Genomic DNA, 25445 nt, shown 5'->3' on the forward strand with positions numbered 1-25445 from the left:
TAAAAAAAACAACCGATGAGGAAAATGGATATCTATATAATAATAATGATATTGATAAAGATAAATGATAATAATGATTAGTTGTTGTGTGGAAAATCTAAGTCGAACGACAGCTTTCTTGAACTAAAAAAATACAAGAATACGAATAGAAATTGAAATTGAAATTGAAATATATATGAATGTGAAATATTGTGTGTAAATGCATTTTCTCTGTGCAAAAAGTATTATTATATAATATTTACATAAGATATAGATACATATACATCTATATACATAAATCGATTGAGAGGACACAGAAAAGATGGAGGCAACTGTTTTTTTTTCTTCCCAATATATGTACTATATGCAGTATTTTTTGGTGCGAATTTAAACAAAATTGCGACTAATCGTACACTTTGTTGGTTGCACTATGCCCCCACACACAAGCACACACCAACACACACGAACACTCTCATTAAAACATTATCATGTATATCATTAGAATTGTAAAAGCTGTGATCAAACCCCGAAAAACGATAGATGGAAATGCGAGCAGAATGAAGCGCAGATAGATACCGAAATTAATACAACAAGAGATTCTCCACATCCACACACACCCACACACACGCAGCCAGATGGACAGACAGAACACAGAATAACATTATACTATATGAAAGCTAATATTATGTATAACGAAATAGTATCTGTATATGTACGTACTTTACTCACCACAGAACAACTTTCAATTCTTTCAAAGGCCTTTTCCGAGGGAAACAAAATACATACTACTCGTAACCACAACCGTAGCCCGTAACCCGTAACCCGAAACCCGTAAGCCCCCAGAAGAAGTTATGGGATGAATATGTTATGAATATTCAGCTCCTTTCCACCCAATCGATGAATGCTCTATTTTTATAATGCTTGGGACAGGAAATAGCACTTATGCATATACATATACCATATATATATATATATACACTATATATATTGCATAATCCAAAAACCAGAGAAGAGAACCGAACCCTCTATAGGTGTAAACACGTACTGTACTCGTCGTAGATTAGTGCCATATTGTATGTATTTTTTGTAGGAGGAGATCTTCCGAGGAGTCAGTCGGTGGATGAATGAATGAATTTATTTAAATTGTAAAACGCATCTTACAGATATTTACACATACATATGAACATACCCGTATGTATATGTATGTGAAATGTATAATGAAAATTAGCAAAAATTTCTTCAAGTGTAATGTAAAACGTAGCTAGAGTTACAAAAACGCCCTTGTTTTCCGTTCGATATTGATTACCAGCTTAGTGTACTCGCACCCACCCCCTCTGTTCTAGCACATACTCGACTCCACTTCCGATGTGTTGCATGCGACACGATGCTTTCTGAAAGCTTTTGCCCCGCACACACACGGATACACACACAAGGACATACGAAACCAGATCGATTGATCCAGCCCACCCTTAATCAAATCTTAAAGAGATCTGATCTATCCACTAGCATCTACCACTACCTTTATTCTCTCTGCCGCCTCTTTCCCTACATATTGAATAAGTACTTGCATATTGCATAAGCCCGAATACCCAAATACCGCAATACGCAAATACCCAAATACGGATACGGATCCGAAGACCATTAACTTCCATGAATCCCAAAGCTCAAGACTTACGCGAGACACTGTACATACAAACGCGCGGGACAGCGGCCCAACATCCAAGCAGAGTGCAGGATCTACATACTGTATTATCTATATGTATGTACTATATACACCACACCAGACCCAGACCCAGACCCAGATCCAGACCCAGACACACGCAAGGAACTCTTAGCCTAGAGAAATGGTCGCATAATATTTAAGGACATAGGCATATATGTACTATGTTATCATTTCACAGCAAGGAAACCAAAATGGAAATTGATGTATCTGCAAATTGCATTTTGCAAAACAAAACAAAACGAAAATTGTGGACAAAATTGTGGATAAAATATATAGAAAACGAAGCCGATTTGTTTCATTTTTGAAGGGCCATGGTTTTGGAAGGGTCAGCGTATGTCCTTCGCCGATCTCGAGTGAAAATATTAGACTTCATGAAATCGATCAACAACATTTTTTCGCGGACCCAGACTGTCTATCGGCATTAAAATCTCGATGATGAAAATTAAATGAAGTGAATCCTGATGAATAGATCGATGTATTTGGGTGCGAATCTTGGAAATCGTGAAAAGACATGCCTCGCCCAGATCGGCCGCCCTATTGCAGAGATATAGTGTTCAGAAGGTACCAGTATTTTAGTGGAATGCCAATCTTTGATAGGCTATATCTCAGACAATTAGGGCCAGATCGGTGAAGGGCCAACTTTCCCAGGATCGCGAGGATCTAGACTGTCGATCGGCGTCAAAATCTCGACTTCGAAAATTAGGCCGATTTTTGGCAAATTTAATGATTTAATGATCATGATTTTTGGCGAAAATCGTGAAAGAATGGATGTCCTTTCTTCTGATGCCAGTCGATCGGCAGGACTCTCCCGATCACAGAAAGACCTACCTCGCCCAGATCGGCCGCCCTATTGCATGGATGCCTTTTAGTGATCGATTTCGATGCTACGTAAAGACCATAGAAAACGGGACACGGATTTGCTTTTGAAGTAAAAGGCTCACATTTATTGGTTTATAATTATAGTTAATTTGTTCATTAATACACGCACATTAATAATAATAATAATAATTCATTAAAACACATTCGTCGTTTATCCATAAGTAGTTCAAAAAGCGTTTCTCTTTCTCAGCTTCTGTCTGTCTCTGTCTCTTTCTCTGGCATGTCTTTATCGCCATCTCTCTCCAAATCATCTTTGCCAGCAGCGTAGCTCTACCTCTATCTCTGTCTCTGTCTGGCTGTTTCTGTCTCTGTCTGTCTCGTCCACGTTCCGTATTCAACTAAACTAATGCCAAAAATACATGTAAAGAAATCACCATTTTGTCGTTAGCGTTTGTTTTAGCTTTCGATCAATAATAATCATATAAACTTGTTTCTTTTTGTTTCATTATCCGTTCAATTATTTAGCTAAGTGTTGAATGGTTTTCGTGTAATCGTAATAGTCGAATTGTATTATCGTTTAATTGTATGCGTCGAAAGAACCAATAAAGCCAAAGCAACGCGCACTGGACCAATAATCATTCATATCATTTTTGTTTGGCAAAACAGCAGCCATTTTCGTGTATATATAATATACTCAATATTCATATAGACCCCCGATCCGGGACTCCTCTGTGCGTGTGTGCCATGTCCTTGTCAGAGATGCGTCCGTCTCAACTTCAACTTCATTATTCCAGACCAGGACTCACATGCACAGACAGAGGAGGCGCCCTTACATTATGGATTTGATTTTTGGGGTTGGGGCTTTGGGGTTTTGGGTTGTGTAAATCTAAAAACAATTTACGTACTTTTGGGGGGAGTAAAAGGGGTAATGTATATAGTAATAACTAACATCCATATACGCTCATTAAACGGTGACCCTATCCTCCATCTCTCTAATGCAAAAGGGAATGCACACATCATCTTCTAGGGACTGTTCTTGACTTGAGTGTTGAGTTCTTGAGGAATTTTAAGGCCTAGGAAATTACAACATTACAAGCTAGTTAAGTATTGGCATAGAATAGCTATCTCTCTGTCTCTCAGCTTTGTGTCTCTTTGGGGAATGCTACTACGTTGGAGTTTTATTCTGCAAAAGCTTGGATTACTCACTGCTTAGGGGGCTGGCAATTTCACTAGAGGCAAAGTTCAAAGTCAAGCGAGGGGGTGGGGGAAGGGGTTCTTAAGTTCTAGGGTGTCGTCTGTAGTTCGTGTATAAATCTTAGGACTAGTGACTGGCGGCGCTGGCGGCAAACCTTTGCTCTTTGCTCTTGAGGTAACTTCAATTCAATTCAATTCAGTAAACGGTAACGAAGTGGAAGGATCTACGAACTAGGGTACTGGCATGGGATGCCATGCATAAAGTAGCGTAGGTCTGTCATGGGATTGGAATTCCTGTGGTGGCGGCATCCTACATACATATATATATATATATATATATAAATGTATATGCATATGTATAAATAACTACAGTAGGTACAATAACTAACAGTAGAACTAGGCAAGTTATAAAGAACCTAAAATCAATATAAAGCGCTTCGGAATGCGTGGGGAGGGGGTACTCGGGGGAGTGTAACAATGGGGAATGGATGAGGAATAGATGAGGAACGGATGAGGGGAATATCACTCGGGGGTCCTACTTCTCCTCCTCTACTCGATGCCGAACGTGTTGGTCTCCTCGACGGCCAGCAGCAGCTTCTCGTAGAGCAGCTCCGGTGTGGGGTAGGGCGGCAGGTCCAGCCGATTGAAGCAGGTGTGAGCCCTTGGCAGGGCGTTCGGCTTGCCCCACTTCTCGATGCAAAAACGACGCGGCCCGGTTGAGCCGCGCAGGGCCGAGAAGCCCTCGTACGGAATGCTAGAGGTGCCCGTGACGAACTGCAGCAGGCGCAGCCGCTGCTCGTTGCTGAAGCGCTCGATCACCTGCCAGAACCAGACGATCACCTGGTGGTTGTCGTGGTAGCCCGACCGGTACTCGGTGTTCAGGCGCCAGTCGTTGGTGTCGATCTCGGCGGTGCCGGCGATCACCAGCTCCAGCTCGCGGGCATCGAAGACGGAGACGAGGCGTGAGTCGACCACCTCGTAGAAGCCGCGCACCAGCGACTCGGTCTGCTCCTGGACACCGCGCTCCAGCCGCCACTTGATCATCCGCTCCAAATACTCCTTCTTGTTCTTCTCATTGACAATCATGTTCTTGCCGCCCGGCTTCAGCTCGCGCTCGACGACGCGCCCCAGCAGCTCCTCGGTGACGCAGAAGGTGAGGCCCAGGTCGACGCCCGTGCCGATGTCGTTGTCCCGTATCCACTGCAGCGACTGGTGGAACTCGTTGTCCAGCGACTCGAGGTCGCTGAGGGCCACCGGCAGACGCAGCAGGGCCTTGTAGAAGGGGCGCGTGAAGAAGGCATCCAGCAGATACTGGTGGACGAGGGCCAGGCCCAGGACGCGGCCGCTAAAACGGAACCAGTCGTGGCAGTTGTCCACGAACGCCGACAGCGGCGACACCTGCACCGTGTACGTGTCGTTGGCCGAGTACTCGAACAGGCCGTAGTAGGGGTTAAACAGCTCCCGCGACAGCAGGAAAAAGAACTCCCGCGACGGCCCGCCATAGTCCAGGCCCTCCTCAGTGTCCCACAGCACGGCCAGACGTCCGCGCTGCAGATCCTTCTTGTTGGCGGACATTATCCGACGGAAGGCGTCCTCCAGCAGGTGGCTGCGACGAATGTGTAATCTGTAAAAGAGGCTCTTTATTCGATTCTTGCCGATATTTGATTTCGGTTCTGGTCTGGGAAAGACTTACTTGAGCTTGTGCGGCCCCTGGCCGTAGCCCTTGGACTCCAGTTTGCGGTAGAAGCTGCGCAGCTTGGCCTCAAAGTCGCGTCGGAAGGGCGGCGGCGCCCGTTGCGGCATCCTCGAGCTGAGCACCGGCGAGCCCTGGGGACTCCGCTCTTCAATAGGAACATAGCTCATGATCTCCTGCTCGAACAGGCTGTAGAGAACACAGAAAGCATGTGACAGAGTGTGAGTGGGGGAGTGCACTTGATAGAGCTGTTAGATAGATTGGAGGTGCCATAATTCTACTCCTCCTCCGCGTGCCTCCTCCCCGAAGTGACGTCATTCCCCAACGCACCAATGCACCAATGTCAGTGGGGAGGGAGGTGCTGCAATTGATTGCAAGTGCCGCCTCGTTTATGGATGCCACATGTGTGCCGGCTGGCCACTAAGCCGACAATTGATTACCTGGAAAGCAAACATTCGACTCGACTCGACCAGGAAAGGTATCCATCCAGGTGTATCCGGGCCAGGGAGGAGGGAATAGAGTTATGTTTGCACTGTGGGACGTGAGTCAGGCAACAGGTGGATGTCTACGCAAAAGGCAACTCATATTCGGGATCTGCTTGGACCCTTAGGCTCCCTTAGGGGCGAACAATCGCATAGGAGGCTGGCCAACCAACCAAACGAATGACAGAATCACTCCGAAGAATTCAATCAGCAATGAAATCATGACCAACAAAGGCAATGGGGTCGAAAGAGCAAGTTATTTGTCATAGCAATTAATGTATTCCGTCCACATTGGCACTTGCATTGCATTTGCACAATTCCATATTTATTCATCAAGGAGAGGAGCACCAAAGAGCCATAGAGCATAGAATGGGATGGGATCGGATGGGGCAGACTCAGGGTCCAGTCTGGGGATGAAGGTTCTTCTGTGATTCAGAATCGGAAATCGAAAATCGCAAATCGGAAACGTTCCCTTCGGAAACCACAAAGCGGAAGAATCGATTGATCAATCGATGCAATCGATGACCTTCGCTGATGGCCAGACAAGGGGGAGGGAGGGAGGTAGGGAGGTAGGCGTTCTATCGATTGGTGTGAATTATTAGCAGCAATAAACACAGAATGGAATGGATTGGATTGGAGTATCTATCTGTATATAAGCAGTATTCTAAGTAGCCCCCTAATCCGTAGCTTAAATTGCTGTTTTGTTGCGCCTTTTGCTTCCACTTTGGCCTTCAACTTGAAAATTGAAAATTGGCCAATTAATAACGAAAAATTATGACGGTCAACCGCATATCGGACGGGGATTGGATTGGGTATCGTCGGGGGAGGGGAGGGCAGGGTATCGTGCGCTGTTCAAGAGGGGGCCTGTGGGGTGGCCCAAAAGTGACAACAGTTTTGCGTGCAATTATCGCCCCTCGGAAATGACTAATTTCCAAATTGGAGCTGCTGCTGCTGCTGCTGCTGCTGGTCCGTTCTGCCCCCTGCCCCTACTCGTTTTCGTTCTCTCATTATTATTGCTCATTTTTGGAAATGGAAACTGATCAATTAATGGGGGGTTCTATGGCGCATATATCTGCTATGGCTAGGGCTGTGGCTATGGCTATGCCCCCGTGTCAAATTACTTTCAAATTGAATGAAATTTTTACAAATTATTGGCAACTGAAAACAGCAGGAAGCCGAAATTAACGTCAATTCATATTAAAAACGAGTGAGTTTTTAAACGCGTAAAAGGGAGTGTGCAATTTTAAACGCTCAAAGCCAGAAGCCAATGGTAAACCCGTGCACTTTTATACGCGTGCGTTTTTAAACGCGCCAAAGCAGATGAGGGCGAGAGTAGCAGGCGTTTTTAAACGCGCCAAAGCAAAGGCCTGCGCGTGTGGGGGCTGTCGTCATTCCTTACACAAAGACGTGGTTCTGGCCATTGTTGCCTATAGGGGCAGTGTGCGATAGGGCCACAAGATGGGCGTGGTGCCCAGGCGGAAGAATATCTACGATATGTCTATAATATCATTGCAAAAAAATATAATGCAATCGCGGGCAAAACGCCCGCTGGGTCACTGACTTTTTTCGCCGCTCTGCAAATATCTGGGGACTCGATATGGATAAGGAAACTTAAGGCAGGGATACTTGTGTATTGTGAATGTCCTCAGATAAAGATGCAAATGATCTCTAAAGGAAACGTCATACGCCAAGCGGAATACCCACCTGTCCCCTCTGGTATCCCCCAGGTATCCCCTCTCTGGGCTCAGAACTTATGGAATATGATTGCCAGCAAGGGTTTATTTGAATAAAAACAAACAGTAAAGAAAGCAAGAAACCACTTACGGCTCCCACATGTGGAAGTTGTAGACAAACTTGGAGAAGAGACCCATTTGGATGGGTCTACCGGATTTTGGGGGGTTGTAAAACCCAAATGGATTCTCAATTAGCGATGCACTAAATCCACCGAAAAAAAAAACACCAACAAAACAGAAGGTAACACTCGCGGCCAAAACACTACTAAAATCAATTCTCAATTCCACGATTTTCGATACTCGAAAGAGGCACAAGAGGCAGACGACGACAGGGACAGGCAACAGGCGACTGATTTTGGGCTCTGTTCGAACTGCAGCAGTCCCCGACCGGCTGTGGACTGTGGGTGGCGTCGGTGGCAATGGGAATGGGAGTGGGAGCGGTTTTGATAAGCTGATAAGCGGACGGACGGACGGGCCTTAACCCATTTCGGCACTCTGCCACGAAAGATTGGGAGTGCGAGTGAGAGAGAGGGTTCTAAGAGAATCAGAAGAGTTATCTGAGGAGTTGCGACAGCGACTACTAGATCGTTAAACCATAGGGGATTGCATCATAAGATCCAATCGAACGATTGACCAACCACCGATATTCAGAAGAAATACAAGACCATGATTAGGGGTCTCAAAGGCATGTCGCAACATTGTAATATGAAGAAACCACTTGAAACGGTCCCCCTTGAGGTCCCAACTGAAGAAGCATTGAGGAATACTGGGATACTGGGATACTGGATACTAGGCAACAATGTGGCACAAAATGAGTGTAGGGGACTGTACACACATCAATTTTCAAATGGGCCACTAGCTGGAATTGTTTACTTGGCATTCTATTTGTTATTCCATTTCTGTAGCTGTAACCCAGTGGAAAAGCACCTCCTACCCTGCTCCTACCCGAGAGTGACATTTGTTCTGGTCTATGCGATAGAACGTGGGAATGGAATGGGAGCCGAGAGTCCGTCGTTAGAACTCGATCTAAGCCTTCGGATGCAGCGGACCGCCAAAAAGTGCAACCCAGACGGAATCGCTCTAAATGGAGCAGTGGGAGGGGGATGGGGAGGGAGAGGGGGAGATATAGAAAACAAAAGTCGGATGCAACTGACGGACAGGATGTGGATACATGTATGTGGTTTTGCATGCCCAAGCAGTTATGAGATACAGATACAAAGGCATGCAACGAAATATGTACATAAATACAATATGTATGTAAATTCACGATTCGGTGGGAACATTCCGAAGGGATGGAAGAGGAGAGAAGATTCTTGGAAGAGTGCGCACTTCAATCGGGTTGGGAGGAGGAGGAAGAGGAGGTGGAGGGGCAGACCTAAGTCAATACAAAACATCGTTGAGCTTCTGTGTTTTTGATGGAATTCTTCCCTGAAGGGATGGGAGAATGGGATACTCCAGGAACTGCTTCTTCCTTATGAAACTGAATGGAATAGAAACGGATACGGAACGGATTTGTTAGCAATAGTCGTACCTGATACGAGACGCGCACGGGACAGGATACCCACTGGACACCCGTTTGCCACGACAGGACGAACGCTTCAACTGAGTCTGATACAACGGACATTCAATGGGGTGCAAAAATATCGACTGTAGCTCGTGAAATATTCATTATTGGAGGAACTTTCCACACAAATAAAAACGCATCATCACATTACAGAGTTTGGTGTAATCTAACGGCGTTTTTACACACCTCAAACCTCAAACAACGACAAGAATGATGAGTAAACCCAAAGGGGTATTCTAGGGGTGTGTTAGACGAGTGGATGGATGGATGGATGGATGGATGGATGGTTGTACTTACACGGCCCACACGATGTAGGCAGCCTTCGATAGAAAGCCCATTTTGTTGCGTTCGCATAAGGTTGAATCACCGAAAAGTTAACCATTCCGTTCCCCTGGGATCGAGATCTCCAGGATATATTTTCACCACGGAACGGCACGCACACAGACAATCTACGTATAGCGATAAATGAATGCACGGCACAGAATAAAAAAAACAGTTTTTGGGGGTTGGTTGGATCGTCGGGATCAACGGATCGACCTGCACGCGCTTTGGCAGTTGGAACAGAAATGCTTCTGCTGCCTCGAATGCTTCTGTGGATTGAAAGCTACGCAAATCGAATCGCCGAACGGCACGACATACGGCATACGGCTAACGGCGAATGGAGCAGAGCGGAGCGGAGCGGAGCGGAGCGGAAGAGAGAGCGCGAGCCAAAGCGAACGGAACTGAACCGGCGTTGGTTAGTTGGGGAGTCATAGATAAAAGAGACACAGAGACCCGACAGACCCCCTAAGCCCAGGCAGAGTTTACTCTCGCTTTCCGACGGCTCCCGGCCAGAGAGGGGGTAGCTTATGCTTATGCTTTATGCTGTGCTTCTGCTGTGCTGCGCTCTCCTGATATGCCCCTTCTGATATGCCTGCCAACTGCAGAATGTTGGCATTTATGAAAGGAAATGGAAAATGGAATTGGGCGGCAAAGAATATTATTTTTTGTTTCTGTTTTATTGGTGTTTTGTTTTGTTCTGTTGGCAGTGCGAGCGATACAAGACGATCGATCGGTTAGGCAGCGTTCACGAGTGCAGCGCAGCGCAGCCGAAGACAAAGCAGAATCAGAATCTGCCGAACTCTTTGCCGAAGTTCTGACGCCTGCGTTGGCGCAGAGGCAGCGCACGCCACTACACAATGGGGCTGGCAGGCAGAGCCCAGCAGCGGACCATCGCATAAACGAAAGGAGAGGGAGCCAAGAGAGAGCAAAGATCAGGGGGTAATTATCTAGCGCCACCGTGCCCGCTGCCGTCAGATGTGGCCTGCATGACACGACCCGCTCTCTCTCGCCTGACTCACCACCCACGAGGATTGCACTCAGCTGAGAGAGCAGAGCAGTGCATAGCAGAGCAGCGGCTGCATGGCTGGCCTCAGTGTCTGTGTGCATGCCATGTGTGTGCTTGTGGCGTTGGTCATGGTCAAAGCATGTTAAATAGAGGGTAAAGGCAAGTGCATACACTAGGGATTTATTCTCGGCCTGTCTTACCTTCCATTCAATATACCCTGGTCATTTTTATGCTTGTAATTGTTCGCTGATCATCGCTTAAACCGCCGCGGCGTGGCCCTGCCTAACTCCACCACGCCCTGCATTTAGCACGCCCCAAAACGGAAGCCCCAACAGAACGGAGACAGGGACTGACAGACGCGTATCACTGTTCGTTCACTCTGTGTGTGTCTCCAAAATGTAGCCAACTGCACGCATGCGCGCGCGCGCGCTCCGCCGGCGACAGAAAACCCAATGAACTGTAAACAAACAACAGAGCAAGGCAAGGGCCACAAGAAAGGAAGGCTACCGTGGCTACCTCGGGTGGGTCGAGCATCTAGATACCCTAACCTATCGGATCGATCAGATGAGCCCTCATCCATCCAGCTCTAGCAGCTGTGGAAGATTGCTGTTGCTCATACGAATAGTAGACTCCCATACGACTCTGCTTAACGTTCTTCCTTTTGTGCTTTGCAAGCCCGGTCTCTGGTCAAAAGATGAATACCCCAATTAGCAAAAAGGGTATATACATATGTATGTATGTACAACAAAGGCGAAACTCTCCTTCTATGGGTCAAATTTGAAACACAAATACGAGCGAGTAATATAACCGTCAACTCCATTTCCATTTCCAATTCCAAGTCCAACTTGCCGCAACTGCGGGAGCAATAGAAAATTACTGAAACTTGTCAACGCTTCAGCGAAGCTCAATGATGACGATGACGACACTGCCCCTGCCCTGCCACACCCCCACTGGAAATGGCACTGGGACTGGGATGGGAACTTTTGTGGTGGAGCCGTGGAGGCAGAAGTGAAGTCTTGAAGCGGAGGGATACTCCACGAATTTGTGCCCCGTTTGGCCAATAAATTATGCTTGATTTGGAATTTGGAATTGGGTTAAATTGTGTGCTGTGTTGTGTTGTGTTGTGTTGGGTCGGCGAACGGGGGATTAGTGTGGATAGATGGAGTGCCCCTGCCCCCAGCAGCTGCTGCTTTGGGGCGTCGCTCTGTCCCTGTCCGAGGTCCGAGTGGAGGCGTGGCAGCGGTCGCGTCTGAAAGTGGAATGTCCCACCATAAAGCAATCAACAGATCAGAAAATCCTAAACTCAAACCCAAAAAATATCAATAAAATATCCCAAAATTCTTTATCGACGGACTGCATGTTGATTCAACTACGAGACGACGGATCGTGTATTTATGCATTGTTTTTGCTGGTAATTCATATTCACAAATAATAATAAAGCCAACTGGCGAAATACAAGGGGACAAACAATAAACAAATACGAGTACCTATGAATGTACAACCCATCCGAGATACAAGATACGATTGTGTGCTACGCTGAGTATTTGCTGAATCTTAGTTGTCGTTTATAAATTTTTCATCTCATTGAGGCGCGGACAAGCACAGGCACAGGCCCACAGTCCCACAGGCAGACAGTGGAGAGAGAGAAAGAGAGATGTGGCTTGGCTCGACTCGAGATGGGGAGTAGAACAAGCCCAAAGTGAGTAATAGCCGAGTCGATATACGATATACAATACGGATAGAGATCGGCTAGAGGGAGTCAGAGAGCGGATGAGCGAATGTAATATAATACAGGGAAAGATCTTTCGGGGGGAAAGCGATCCACAGGAGAGTTTTCCCTGCTGTGCTCTCCAGTCATCTGGTTGCCACACGGGATACATGGGTGGTACACGCACTCCTTGGGTCAATGTCCAGCCGCTAATGAGTATCAAAACTCCCACGGCTCATGCCGCATGGCTACCATTTGTGCTTGTGTCTCTGGGAGGCAATGAAGCGCGACATTTGAGCTAATTGAAATGCAATTAAACGGCTCAATCGGTATACGACTCGGAATCGGAAATTGCTGGTGGACGGACTCAGGCTCTCAGTTTTCAGGGGATTATGATTTAGATTTGGACTTCAGATTAAGATTAAGGTCAACAAATGCTGGCGAGTGCTCGAGTGCAGGCGGCAGTTCCTCCAAATTTGTGGTCGAAGTCGATTCAAGAATATTTTTAAGAGAAACACACGGCCAATTAGACAATAAATACACCCCACTCGTATTGGATCGGAGTGGGGGGCTTGGGGGGGGGGGGGGGGGGGGGAAGCACGAATTAACCTTGGTTGTGGGCTTTGCTTTGCCTGCCGCTTGGAGGTGTTGTTTGATGCTTTGGAAAATTGGCCAGCAACCTTCGGCCACAATTTTCAAAAGCAATTAAACATGCGAGTACATGAGTACCATGAGTTCTATGAGTATATCGGAGAGCACTCAAGCAGGACCGCCGCTGCACAAAGACACCCAGCAACAACATCAACACCAACGCCAAATCGATCAAAGCCGAGCGAAAACCAAATCAAAGTCCAAATCTAAGACCGAGGCAAGACAATGACGCACCACCGCAATGCATGCCATTTGAGGGCCAGGTGGATACCTGTCGGTCTGGGATGTGGGACCTTCGTCAAGTGCAGGTGCGGGTGCCGGTGCAAGGGCAGATAGAGATGGAGATTGAGAGGGTGCTGCAGATGGATGGGGTGCGAGTGCGTCACTCTTCAGCTGTACACCGAACAGATGTGGTCCTCGTGAAAGCCATTTGTTGGATCTAGAATCTAGATATATTTACGGGATCGGAATGGCTCTCGCTTTGATGATACAAATTGTGCAGGTAGTACTAAAATACCAAGTAACTCTCCAATGGGTATTTAGATACCCATGAAAATGATGAATATTTATGAATTGGCGCAAAACTTAGGGGAATGGCTTCGCAATATTTCTTGTTGTTAAGTACAGAGAAATAGTGTATTTTTTTAGGGGTTTACCTATAAAGTTTCACCTGTGAAAATATATAGGCTAGTGGTTTTAGTGGTTCCGCGCACAGGTTTGCGAATACCTGAGGTCTCTATCAACTACTATGGTCCCCAAAACAAGCATATCCAAATTTCATGGAAATCGTACGAGCCGTTTAGGAGCATTCCGTAATGGGTTAATGGTTCAGTGGGTTAATGGGTTAATGGGTTAATGGGAGGCTGGAAGGAAGCCCTTATTATACTTGCAGTTCCATTTTATAGGCAATCTACTGCAATGATTCCCTGTCGACAGACTTTAGTTCTCTCGGGTCACAGGTCACGGGTCACTGCTTTGCACTCATCTACTCACCTAAGCAAAATGGTCAATTGTAGGTCATGACCCAGCCGCTCTAGAGCCGGCACGCCCTCCACTCGGAGCACATTGATTTTCTCGCGCAGCGAACGGGACACCGTGTGCTGGCCCTGGCGCTCGCGCAGTATCTCCAGGATGTTGGGCTGGCGCAGGAACGCAATGACCTGGAATCAAAGCAGAGCATGAAGACGATAAGCCTGCACCCTGTATTCTGCATTCTGCATCTACTCACCTTCTCGTTGTAGGCAATAGGCACATCCTCGTAGCCGGCTGCAGTGGCTCCGCTTCCACCCGCTGCTCCGCCCAGACTGAATGCACAGGCGATGGCCGCCGTTGTGGTGCAGTTGTGGCCGCCATGGCCGCCGTGGCTGCCATGGCTGCTCCTTCCGCTGATGCCGCTGCTTGAGGAGGGACGAGGCGGGGGCAGGGGCGGCACACCCGACACAGAGCCCAGGGAGGAGGAGGCAGCCGAGGGAGAGCCAGAGCTGGAGTTGATGTGGCCACTGGTGGCCGAAAGGCAGTTGCCGTCCACGAGATCCGGATGGAAGTATGACTGGTGCTGGTGCTGCTGCTGCCGATGGCGCACGACCCGGGGACACTCGACGGGCAGCCGCGGGTCCATGAAGGAGGTCTTGCGGTGCTGGTGGTCGATGAAGAACTGCTTGCCGGACTGGTCGAGCTTCGTCTCCCAGCAGGAGGGCAATTCGCGGCCCATCTGGGCGAACGTGTTGACGAGGGCCACCAGATCCTTGTTGTACTGGTACCGCTGGAAGCACTGCGGATCCCTCCTGATCCGCATCACCATGTGCTTGAGGGCGGCGTTCCGGTTGTAGATCGTCAGCGCCGCCTCGTTCGTGTGCAGCAGGGAGTAGAAATCGGGCCGACAGAGCATCAGTATGGCCGGATGGATGCCCGACGAGGCGACTGGAGTCCCTGCAGTCGTTGCTGCTGTGGCGGCACCTCCGGGGGCAGTAGCGGGCGCCGCCGCCGCTGCATTCGACTGCCGGGGCGGGGGTGGCACACTATAGACCGCCAGTCGGTTCTCGTTGGTGATGGTCCGACGGATGCTCTGGTAGCGCCTATCCAGCTGCTGGCGATGGTGCTGTTCCCGTCCCGCAGGTCCGCCGCTAGGCGCCGCTCCTGGTCGCTGCCAGGATGTCGTCCGGGTGGTGTGGTCTATGTAGAAGATGCGCCCGTGACTATCCATGCGCGCCTCCCACGCTGGTGGCAGTGGCGGTTCTCCACCTCCACCTCCAGCTCCCACTGCCACTACCCCGGCTTCAACTCCTGTTCCGGCCTCTACTAGGGCTCCTCCGGCTGCTGCTGCTGCTGCAGCTGCCGCCGCCGCCGCTGCTGCTGTACGCTCCGGAATGGATGGCAGGCGGGTGCTGCTGATGTGGACCATCTCCTCGGCTGCTGGCTCCTGGGCCGCTGGCGACCCGGGCGGTGTCGTCTGCAGGTAGATGTAATCCAATTGACTAGATGAAGGAGGAGGACTAGAGGAGCACTCCGCTTGATGGCTGGAGTTGGCAGTGACTGCTTGAAGGCGGGCATGCCGCCGGGCATGGTGTGTGGGCGTGGGTGGGCAGATCAATGATGACCCTCCTCCTCCTGCTGCAACTCCCGCTCCAGCTCCTCCTCCCACCCGCTTGAGAAGCCTCTGCTGTGGTCGCTGGTGGCCATGGAATGTGGGCGTTCCGGGAGTCGCCGCCGCCGCCGCTTCCGCCGTTGCAATGATACCACCGACGCCTCGACCCCGCGTGGGTGAGTGCTGCTCCGGACTGGCAGCCACATCCAGCGGTGAGGTACTTCTCGTGGAGCAGCCGGAGGGAGGACTCCGCTGGCGCTTGGGCGAGAGGAGCAGACGCGGCGAGGAGGCCAAGTGCTGCTGTTGCTGCTCCTCCGTGGTCGTGGGGGCACCCTTGCCGTTGGACAGGGCTCGGGAGAGGGGACGGTGCTGGCGCAGATACGGAAACTGGTGTTGCTGGTGGCTCGGCGAAGAGCTAACAGACACGCCGGCGGAGTTGGGGTTCGAGTTGGAGCTCCCGCCGAGAGGGAAGGTGGGGGGAAACTCGTAGCTCTGCTGGACCACTGCCCCCGCCCCCGCCGGCACTGGCACCTTCTGCGTGCTGATCGTGTTGATGTAGCTGTCCGGGCCGATCTTCTTCTTGATCAGCGGCTTGAAGCGCACAGGCGGAGTGGACAGAGGGGAGTTATGCTGTGGAGTGCTGCTGCTGCTGCTGGCGCCGGCCACCTCCTCCGCGAGACGCTCGTCCGTGTCCAGGATGTCAAACTTGAAGACATCGCCCTGCAGCTTTAATTCCCTGCCGACGGCTCGTGGCGGCCAGGAGCGCTCCAGGGGTCGGTGCTGCGGCGGCGAGAGCTGGCGGAGATGCTGGTGCTTCTGTCGGCGCTGGACATTGGTGCTGGCCTGCAGGGCGGCGGCAGCTCCCAGCAGACTCTCCACGGCGGCCGCCTCTTCGTCTTCCTCGTCCTGTACTGCATCCTCGTCCACCTCGGCCACGCTGAGACTGTCCACCATCTCGGCGGGCACCGTTTCAAAGCATTCGCGGGCCACCCACAGATTGAAGCTCTCGCCATTGGCGTTGGACAGCGTGGAGCAGCCCGAGGGAACTGCAGCGATTCCTCCAGGAACCGCAGACACAGCTTTGGTCTTCTTCTTGGCCCCGCTCAGGGGCGTGGAGCCGCCGCTCTGGGGCGACAGGGTCCAGGACTTGCGCCGTGCTCCGCCACCAACGCTGCTGCTGCCATCGCTGCCGATGCTGCCGTTGTACGAGTTTGTGGGCGAGAGCGTGGAGTTGTTGCCCGGCGTCTCGCAGGATTTGGTTGAGAGTAGCGTCTGATGGCGTGGTTCCTTATCCAGAACCGCCTCCGCTTCCGGGGTCGGATCGTGTGCTGGCAAGTCTATTTCGTTGTGGCTCAAGTCTTTTGGGGCTGCAAGTGGATCGAAGGACATACTATATCGCTCCCATGGCATAGATTCAATGATGGAATATACTTACAATTATCACGTTTCCTGCAAATCACCACAGGGACATCCATCAAGGCAGACCCAGAGGCATTGGCAGAGGCAGAGTCTGAGGCAGGGGCACAGGCACCACTGGGTGGTTGCTGCGCCTCGTCCACATCGCTGATGCTCACCTCCGGGTGAGCGTTGGCAAGTGTTAAAGCACTTTGAAAGGCATTTTCCAGCTCGTCGCTTTCGTTGCCGTTGCGCGCCTCGTAGTACGCATCATCCTTGGCATCATCCTCGTCTTCTTCCTCCTCCTCTTCCTCATCATCATCGTCCGCATCATCAGCAACAGCTGAACTGGGCCTGGCTGTGTGGGGCACGACATCCGATGGATTCCTGGAGTCCGCCAGGCAGCACGCCAGCAACGGCGTCAGGGCCACTGCCGCCGCCGCTGGGGGTTCCATGGCGAGGATGCTGCGCCTCCCGCTCCTCCTCCGCCCGCTGTTACACCAACTGCTTGTGCTTCTGCTGCTGCTGCTCTACTTTTGAGTTATGGATTTTTTTGCTTCGCATTGCGTTGCCGCCTCCCATTTACACAATGGGCACTCGCGTAAAGGACTCAGTACATGAAAGCGCCCCCGATTGTCCTCGTTCACTTCGTAATTAGCAAACACTCTTTCAATAAACAGCAATAATTGAAAAAAAAATTTAAGAATTTCGCTGGACAGCTGGGGTTAGAGGTGAGTGTGACCGACCCTCAGAAATATACCAAAATATACCGTTTTATTTTTAAAATATACCGTAAATATACTGACGAATTCAAGTTCTATTCTACATATTCCTCGATTATTATAGGTAGATAGAACATTTAGCCATGCCCACATAATTGTATCCAATTAATGACATATGCCGATCCAAGTACAGTAATTTAAGTACATAATTTAAAAGCGTGAAATGGGGCTCATTGTTGTCAACCGGTTCAAAGAGAGCCTTTCCCGATTCAAGTTCGGTTATCGATACCATCGACTGGATACGAGTCGTTCGCGCCAAATAGAAATTGTTTGAACTGCCGAAAATTTTCTCAGCTAGTATCCGAAAACGGTCACTTTAACCGTTCGAATATAGCCGATATTTGATCTTTCAAAAAGAATAACCCTAAAATGAAAATGGTGGATATGGATAGATTATCCTTAGAGTAGTATATTGGTATATTTAATTATGCTGTAATTGTTTCGGCTACAAATAATACAAAATAATCATTTTTTACGGTCCCTGGAAAAACAAGTGCATTTTTTACTTTGATATGCGTTTCATTGCTACTGGTTTTTGTTGGTTGTAAATTAAGAGTTAATTTTATTTTAAATTAAGTTAGTTTATTGGTTTAAGGAGGCTCCTCGTCTGCCAGCTCTGCTGAACAGTATGGGGATTCCTAAAACTGATTATGATGATTTTCGATATTTGAGAGTTGGTTATATAGAGGCTGTAGATTGCTCATCTGTTATTTATTTTTGTATATTTATTGTTCTCATTTTGTTACAACAAGTATCACATATAATTAAGCATATGTACTTGAACATCTTTAATTTTTTTTAATTGTACCTTGCTTTTTTTCGAATTCTCTATATTAGGTTTTGAGCCTGAGAACTGTATTTTTAGTTGGTGTATGGACTTTGGTTCCGGGAATTACAAGTCAGTGTCAGAACCATTCCCTTTCGGAATCAGACTTATACGTGCTGCTAGTTTGGCCAGCAGATTGCCAGATTTTGCTACTGACTACTTACTACCTGCTGTCAGTAAAATATTTGCCTGCTGGGTCTTCGTCGTCAGTAGTATATTCATTTTCTTCCAAGTCAGAGCTTTGCACCTCAGAGCTCGAGCTCATCTTTGCCGCTCTCCAAAACATGAAATTCATTTCGTATTCCTCCGTCGCTACTCCAGTGTGTGGGTTTTTCGCCTTCGTAGCTACTTCTTCATCTTCATCTTCGTCATCTTCATCTTCATCTTCATCTTCGTCATATTCATCTTCACCTTCATCTTCGTCATATTCATCTTCACCTTCATCTTCGTCATCTTCATCTTCATCTTCGTCATCTTCATCTTCATCTTCGTCATCTTCATCTTCGTCATCTTCATCTTCAACTTCGTCTTCGTTGTCCTCCTCGGATTCAGACCTATACATTATTGATAGTTCGGCATCTAAATCGTCTTTTTCTTCCTCCGCATAGACTTCGTATTCGGCGCCTACTGCGGCTGGGTCATCCCCCTCTTCATCAGAACTTTTGAAATCTGCTAATTTTGCGATTAACTCGTCTGCCGCGTCATTCTCTTCGCTCTCAAGATCTATTTCTTCTTCCATTGATTCTAGTTCGGATCTTAGTTCTGCTTCCGGTCTATACTCATCGCTGTCGGAGTCCATTAATTCTTCAGCGGTCTTGTACCCCTGTAAGTCAGCAACTCTCTGTGCTTTTAAACGGGCACAAAATTCTGCTGTGAACTCTTTCTGTGCCTCTACGTTGGCTAATAGCTCTTCTGCGACCTGGTTTTCGCGTTTAAATTTTTGCTGTGCTTCTAGTTGCAATTCGGCCCTTAATCTTTCTGCGTATTGGTGCTCCCTTACACGAAGTCCACGAACCATTTGGTACAAATATTCTCCAAAATGACCATATTGTGCAACATATTTGTCCATTTGATCGGGGGGTGTGTTTACAGTTTTGAGCACCGTAGAACATAATTTAATCAGCCGATACCATATATTCTTTAAGGCTCCCTCTTCCACTCTGGGATTCCTGCCTCCAGCGTACATGAATTCCGATAACTTCGATAATTCCGGTAGCAGATAGTCTTCTACGACAAGACTTCCCAATTGGCCAAAGCCAACGACGGCCCCATAAATCGTAAGTAAATTTCCGTGGCGGCGAAGACCGCTAATTAAAACCCTTAAAATTTGTATATAAAATGTAGAAGCAATCAAGATCGTGGATCAAGGGGTTGTGACTCGCGTACTTACCGAATAATTCTACCGAGCAAATTGTAGCTCTTGGTGACCCTCACAATATCGCCCATTATGCCACTGGCCAGTTCCCTGAGGTACCAGTGAAACTCATTGCCCTCAACGTCCTCCTCGAATGCCTCCTGAATGAGCAAGCACGAGAGTACGCTAGGTAGGATTAGGTGGAACTGCAATTAAATATATAGCCCCACAATCAATAATCAACCAATCACAACCAATTACACGCACTACTCCTACTCCTACTCACATGCTTGTTGAAAGTGATCATACGATTCTTCACAAGAGCTTGAGCCATGAGTAGCGGAACGATGCACTGATACACATCCTTGTCATAGAGACCCTCATCGATTCCGTCTACTATGTGCGTGGTCAACTGGGGAATTATGTACTCTATACTCGGATCTATTTGCAATGACTTCAGTGCGTCTGCTTGCGCATCCTCGTCATCTCCCCAGCACGCATGGATGATTGTTTGGTAGAAGGCTTGCTGCTCTTTGGTAAGCGGAAATCGTTTGGGGGGCTTCAGCTCCACTGTCTCTTCCCATTGCCAGCCAGATTCGGACGATTCCTCGTGGCTGTATCCGGCTTTCGCTGTCGCCGACGGACGATGCGTGTCGGTACATGCGGCAACATGCCCTCCTTTAAGTGCTCCAGCTTCTTTCGCAGGCAACGCCATACAAAGAATACTGCCACAATCGTCGTCATCCTTGAGGGCATGGTAAATGTCTGCTTCCGTTACCACATTGCTACGGTTGTGAATTGCATATGTTTTTATTGTCTCCAATATTTCGTTGACTTCTTTGCCCATGTCCCAGGCAATAGCTTTAGCCACTTTTTTGCTTAGGCCCCCGAATGTGGCTTTCTTGTAAATGGCTTTTATCGTTTTGGTCGAAAGCGATTTCATTTTAATTTTGCTTGTTCCATTTACGTAGTGATACGCTGCCATTTTTTCCACAAACTCTCCGTCTACTGTTTACCTGAAACGATGGAAATTTCCCAGTCTGCGAACTTCTTTGCAAGTCACGTCCTTACACATAATCAAACACACACACACCTTTGCACAGGAAATGAAGAGAAACTAGCTGCTGTCAACTTTAGGCGCAGCCAACTTCAAATGATACGATGCCAATTCACAGAGCTACCAGATAGTTTAGTTTGTATCAGACGAGGGGTATTCCTGTATGCTGCGAAAGATCACCAGAATGAATGTGTAATTGACTTTACTTTCCAAAACTATTTTCCTAATTAAGGAAATACTTTCCGGTACATTTTTACGTCGATATTGAGTCTAAGCGCTAACGACTTTACAGTACATAGATGTGCCAGTTCATACAGCCAACATGTCGCAAACGAACTTTCTGGATTAGATCCCAGGGTCTTCGGCCCTGGCATTCGTCTACCGCCGCCGTTGCCCAGCCAGACAGAATCGTATCCCAGCAGGACTGAAGCGCACTCCTTGTATGATCCGAACCTTACAAGCCATCCTCATCCTTTGCCCTGGCCATCGACAACAAGGACTTTGACTATGGCAACCAATGGAGAAGCTACGAGGGCTATAAGACTCTAGATAGATCTCGTTGTAGTTTGGAAATATACACTCCCATACATTTAGATAGTAAATATAAATTTTTTCCCCTAGTTTATTTACTTGTACTAAGCTAACTAAAGCTGTATTCTGTATCGGGAAAACTATGCCGATTACAAAAAGGAGTGGGACGTCCAGATCGGTTCACAAATAGCGGAAAAACAACATTTTTTTGATTGCAGTACAAGTCCGTGATCCTTAATAATTATTCCATTAAATCAGGGATATTTTGTGGATCACAGGTAGTCCTCGCACGCCCAGATCGGCCCACAAATAGACGAGCAAATTAAATATGTATGGTTGGAGCTACTGTAGTCCTTACCGAAGGATCAAGGAAATTTTTCAGATCACTACGGGACATGGCATCCCCCGATCAGGCCACAAATAAGGTAGTAAACAAGATATACATGTCTGGAGAAAATATCCTTGATCCTTGGTCCTTGATGAGGAATGCATTAGATCAAGGAAGCTATTCCGAACCCAGGAACCCAGTTGTACAACAAATTTGCAGACGATTTGCAGGATGACGAAAAGACATGCTGCCGTATTGCAGAGATATAGCCTGCAGAAGAAACCAGTATTTCAATTACATATATGCCAATCTTCGGTAGGCTACATCGCAGACAATTAGGGCCAGATAGGATATATTCTCCAGACATATATATCTTGTTTCCTCCACTACTTGTATCCCGATCGGGACTTGCGACGTCTTCCTGTTATTGGATAAATGTCCCTGATTTGATGGAGTCCGTATTAAGGACGAAGGATCAAGGATATTTTCTCAAGACATATATATCTTGTTTTCTCACTTACTTGTGGCCCGATCGGGGCGTGCCATGGCCCACCGTAATCAGAAAAATTTCCTTGATCCTTCGGTAAGAACTCTAACAACCAAAACCATACATAATTAGATATCTCGGCTAGTTTTGCGCCGATCTGGGCGTCTGATGGCTTCCTGCGATCGAAAAAATGTCCCTGAGTTCATGAAGTCCTTATCAAGGATCAAGGACATTTTCCACAATCAAAAATATGTAGTTTTCTTCGCTATTTGCGAAGCGATCTGGGCGTCGCACGCCTTTTTGTAATCGATAATCCCCTATAAAGGATACAGCAAGGATGATTTTTCAATAGTTTTATTCATCAAAGCTTAGCTTAGTATAAATAAATTTACAAGTGAAAAACATTTGCATCTACTATCTAAATGAATGCACGCGTATGTCCTTAAACCTAACAGCAACGAAATCTATCTAGAGTCAAGCTGCCCTCATAGCTCCTCCCTTGGTTGCCATAGTCAAACTCCTTGTTTTCGATGCCCAGTTCGGAGGATGCCGATGGCTTGTAAGGTTCGGATCATACATGGGGTGCGCTTCTGTCCTGTTGGGATACGATTCTCTCTGCATGGGATAGGACTCGTTCTGTCTCGAATAAGCCTCGGTGCTTGGATGGGTCTCCCTCTGGCGGGGAGAAGTCGCATACGACTCGGCTTGTGGCAAAGCGTTGGGTACATAAGTCCTCTGTGAAAGAAGATATATTTTAAAATATATGCACAATTATATATTGTTTCACCTACGCGTTTTGAAGCTGTTGCAAGTCCTGGCATCCAGAAAGTTCGCAAATTTCGCCTCGTGCATCTCTCCTCCGCTAGGATGGAAGGACTATTGTTGCTCAGATCTTCACCTATAAACTCTTAGTGGGTAACATCGATTGCCCAGACCTGTTTAGTAGGATTGGCTTGAGCACGCCTGCAAGGAGCCTTAGGACCCATGCTCCCTTTTTGGTTGATCTACACAATGCGCCAGCACAATGCGTTGCCAGCTAGGATGCGATTTTACTTTTGCTAGGGGAAAGGAGCCATCAGACGGTTAATTATAGATTTTTTCCTATTTCATGTATGAATTTGTAATTTTTTGTTGTTATTTAAGATAGAAATAATTTAGTTCAAGATTTTTATACCCGATACTCAAAATGAGTATTGGGGTATATTAGATTTGTGGTAAAAGTGGATGTGTGTAACGTCCAGAAGGAATCGTTTCCGACCCCATAAAGTATATATATTCTTGATCAGCATCAATAGCCGAGTCGATTGAGCCCTGTCTGTCTGTCTGTCTGTCCGTCTGTCCGTCTGTCCGTCCGTCCGTCTGTCCGTCCCCTTCAGCGCCTAGTGCTCAAAGACTATAAGAGCTAGAGTAACGATGTTTTGGATGCAGACTTCTGTGATATGTCACTGCTACTAAAATATTTCAAAACTTCGCCCCGCCCACTTCCGCCCCCACAAAAAACGAAAATCTGTGGCATCCACATTTTTAAAGATACGATAAAATCAAAAACGCAGAATCGTAGAGAATAACCATATCTTTTAGACTGCAGAATCTGAATTGGATCGTATTATTATTATAGCCAGCATCAAGAAAACAATTTCATTTTTTCTCGCCCTGTCTCTCTCTAACACACACGTAGCATAGCCGGCTTTGCTTAGAGTAAAACATTAGCGCCTAGATCTCAGAGACTATAAAAGCTAGAGCAACCAAATTTGGTATCCACACTCCTAATATATCGAACCGAGACGAGTTTGTTTCAAAATTTCGCCACACCCCCTTCCGCCCCCGCAAAGGATGCAAATCTGGGGATATTCACAAATCGCAGAGACTATTAAGGCTAGAGTAACCAAATTTAGTATCCGCACTCCTGTCAGATCTCACTATAAAACGTATATCTCAAAATTTCGCCCCACCCCCTTCCGCCCACACAAAGGACGAAAATTTGTGGCATCCACAATTTTGAAGATACGAGAAAACTAAAAACGCAGAATCATAGATAATAACCATATCTATCAGATTGTTGAATCTGGATCAGATCAGATCATTTTTATAGGCAAAAGGAACAAATCAATTTGCAGTGGCTACGCAGCGCCCGACGTCACGCTCAGACTGATTTTCTGTCTCTCTCGCACGCAGTCTTTGTCGTGTCGTTCAATATTAGCGGCGTCTGCCGGAGGAGAGTTATACTGACTTAGTATCGGGTATAACCGTAGAGTTGCGGTGTCCGCAGCAGCTCACAACGTTCCCCCTCGTTTTGTTTCCGTTGTCGAATAATAATAAATAAATAAATAAATACTGAAATGTTTGATTGGGAAAAATATTCAGGATCCTTGATAAAGGCTCCATTAAGTCGGGTACATTTGTTCGATCTCAGGAAGCCATCACACTGACCTAGCCACATGTAGCGGAGAAAAAAATCAAGCAATACTGGCCTGTTGTTGTCTGCTGTTGTTGTTAATTGTTCTACATCTCAAATTAGAGATAAATAATTTTCTCAAACGATTTTTGTTGTTGTGCAACAACAGGCCCCAACTTGCGACCAAAATCGTCAAATTTTTTCATATTATTTTTGGCTACATCTCGACTATTTATGAACCGATTTTGGCGTGGCATGTCTTTCCGTGATTGGGAGAGTCCTGTCGATCGACTGACATCAGAAGAAAGAACATCCATTTTTTCACGATTTTCGCAAAAAATCATGATGGTTACATCATTAAATTTTGCAAAAATCGGCCTCATTTTCGAAGTCGAGATTTTGATGCCGATGACAGTCTGGATCCTCGCGATCCAGGAAGAGTTGGCCCTTCACCGATCTGACCCTAATTGTCTGAGATATAGGCTACGGAAGATAGGCATATCATTGAAATACTGGTTTCTTCTGCACGCTATATCTCTGCAATAGGGCGGCCGATCTGGGCGAGGCATGTCTTTCTGTGATTGGGAGAGTCCTGCCGATCGACTGACATCGGAAAAAATTACATCAATTTATTCACGATTTTCGCAAAAAATCATGATGGTTACATCAGTAAATTTTGCAAAAATCGGCCTCATTTTCGAAGTCGAGATTTTGATGCCGATGGACAGTCTGGATCCTCGCGATCCAGGAAGAGTTGGCCCTTCACCGATCTGACCCTAATTGTCTGAGATATAGCCTACGGAAGATTGGCATATAATTGAAATACTGGTTTC

The 25445-nt window shown here is 47.4% G+C and overlaps 2 protein-coding genes across 6 annotated transcripts; both read right to left on the reverse strand.

Annotated features, from left to right (window-relative positions):
* Window positions 1-2618: 2618 nt before the first annotated feature.
* On the reverse strand, window positions 2619-17588 carry LOC108161021 (E3 ubiquitin-protein ligase HECW2). Of its 3 annotated transcripts, XM_017295331.1 has the most exons (5): window positions 16893-17588; window positions 14102-16824; window positions 13867-14033; window positions 5409-5597; window positions 2619-5339 (listed from the first exon to the last, which is right to left on the reverse strand). In XM_017295331.1, exons 1-5 carry the CDS (start codon window positions 17305-17307, stop codon window positions 4265-4267), a joined length of 4569 nt encoding a protein of 1522 aa, XP_017150820.1. In that variant the 5' UTR covers window positions 17308-17588; the 3' UTR covers window positions 2619-4264. The 3 variants fall into 3 exon arrangements, with proteins under 3 accessions (XP_017150820.1, XP_017150825.1, XP_017150821.1); XM_017295336.2 differs by lacking the exons at window positions 13867-14033; window positions 14102-16824; window positions 16893-17588 and adding an exon at window positions 9485-9823; XM_017295332.2 differs by lacking the exons at window positions 13867-14033; window positions 14102-16824; window positions 16893-17588 and adding an exon at window positions 7715-8029.
* A 464-nt stretch (window positions 17589-18052) lies between these two features.
* LOC108164874 lies at window positions 18053-20923 on the reverse strand. Of its 3 annotated transcripts, none has more exons than XM_033394842.1 (4): window positions 20908-20923; window positions 20101-20830; window positions 19851-20020; window positions 18053-19779 (listed from the first exon to the last, which is right to left on the reverse strand). In XM_033394842.1, exons 2-4 carry the CDS (start codon window positions 20797-20799, stop codon window positions 18624-18626), a joined length of 2025 nt encoding a protein of 674 aa, XP_033250733.1. In that variant the 5' UTR covers window positions 20800-20830; window positions 20908-20923; the 3' UTR covers window positions 18053-18623. The 3 variants fall into 3 exon arrangements, with proteins under 3 accessions (XP_033250733.1, XP_033250732.1, XP_017156308.1); XM_033394841.1 differs by lacking the exon at window positions 20908-20923 and adding an exon at window positions 20886-20900; XM_017300819.2 differs by lacking the exon at window positions 20908-20923 and having other exon boundaries at window positions 20101-20894.
* Between the last annotated feature and the right edge of the window lie 4522 nt (window positions 20924-25445).

This window comes from Drosophila miranda, chromosome XL (genome assembly GCF_003369915.1).
Source record: "Drosophila miranda strain MSH22 chromosome XL, D.miranda_PacBio2.1, whole genome shotgun sequence".
Taxonomy (NCBI): Eukaryota; Metazoa; Arthropoda; class Insecta; order Diptera; family Drosophilidae; genus Drosophila; species Drosophila miranda.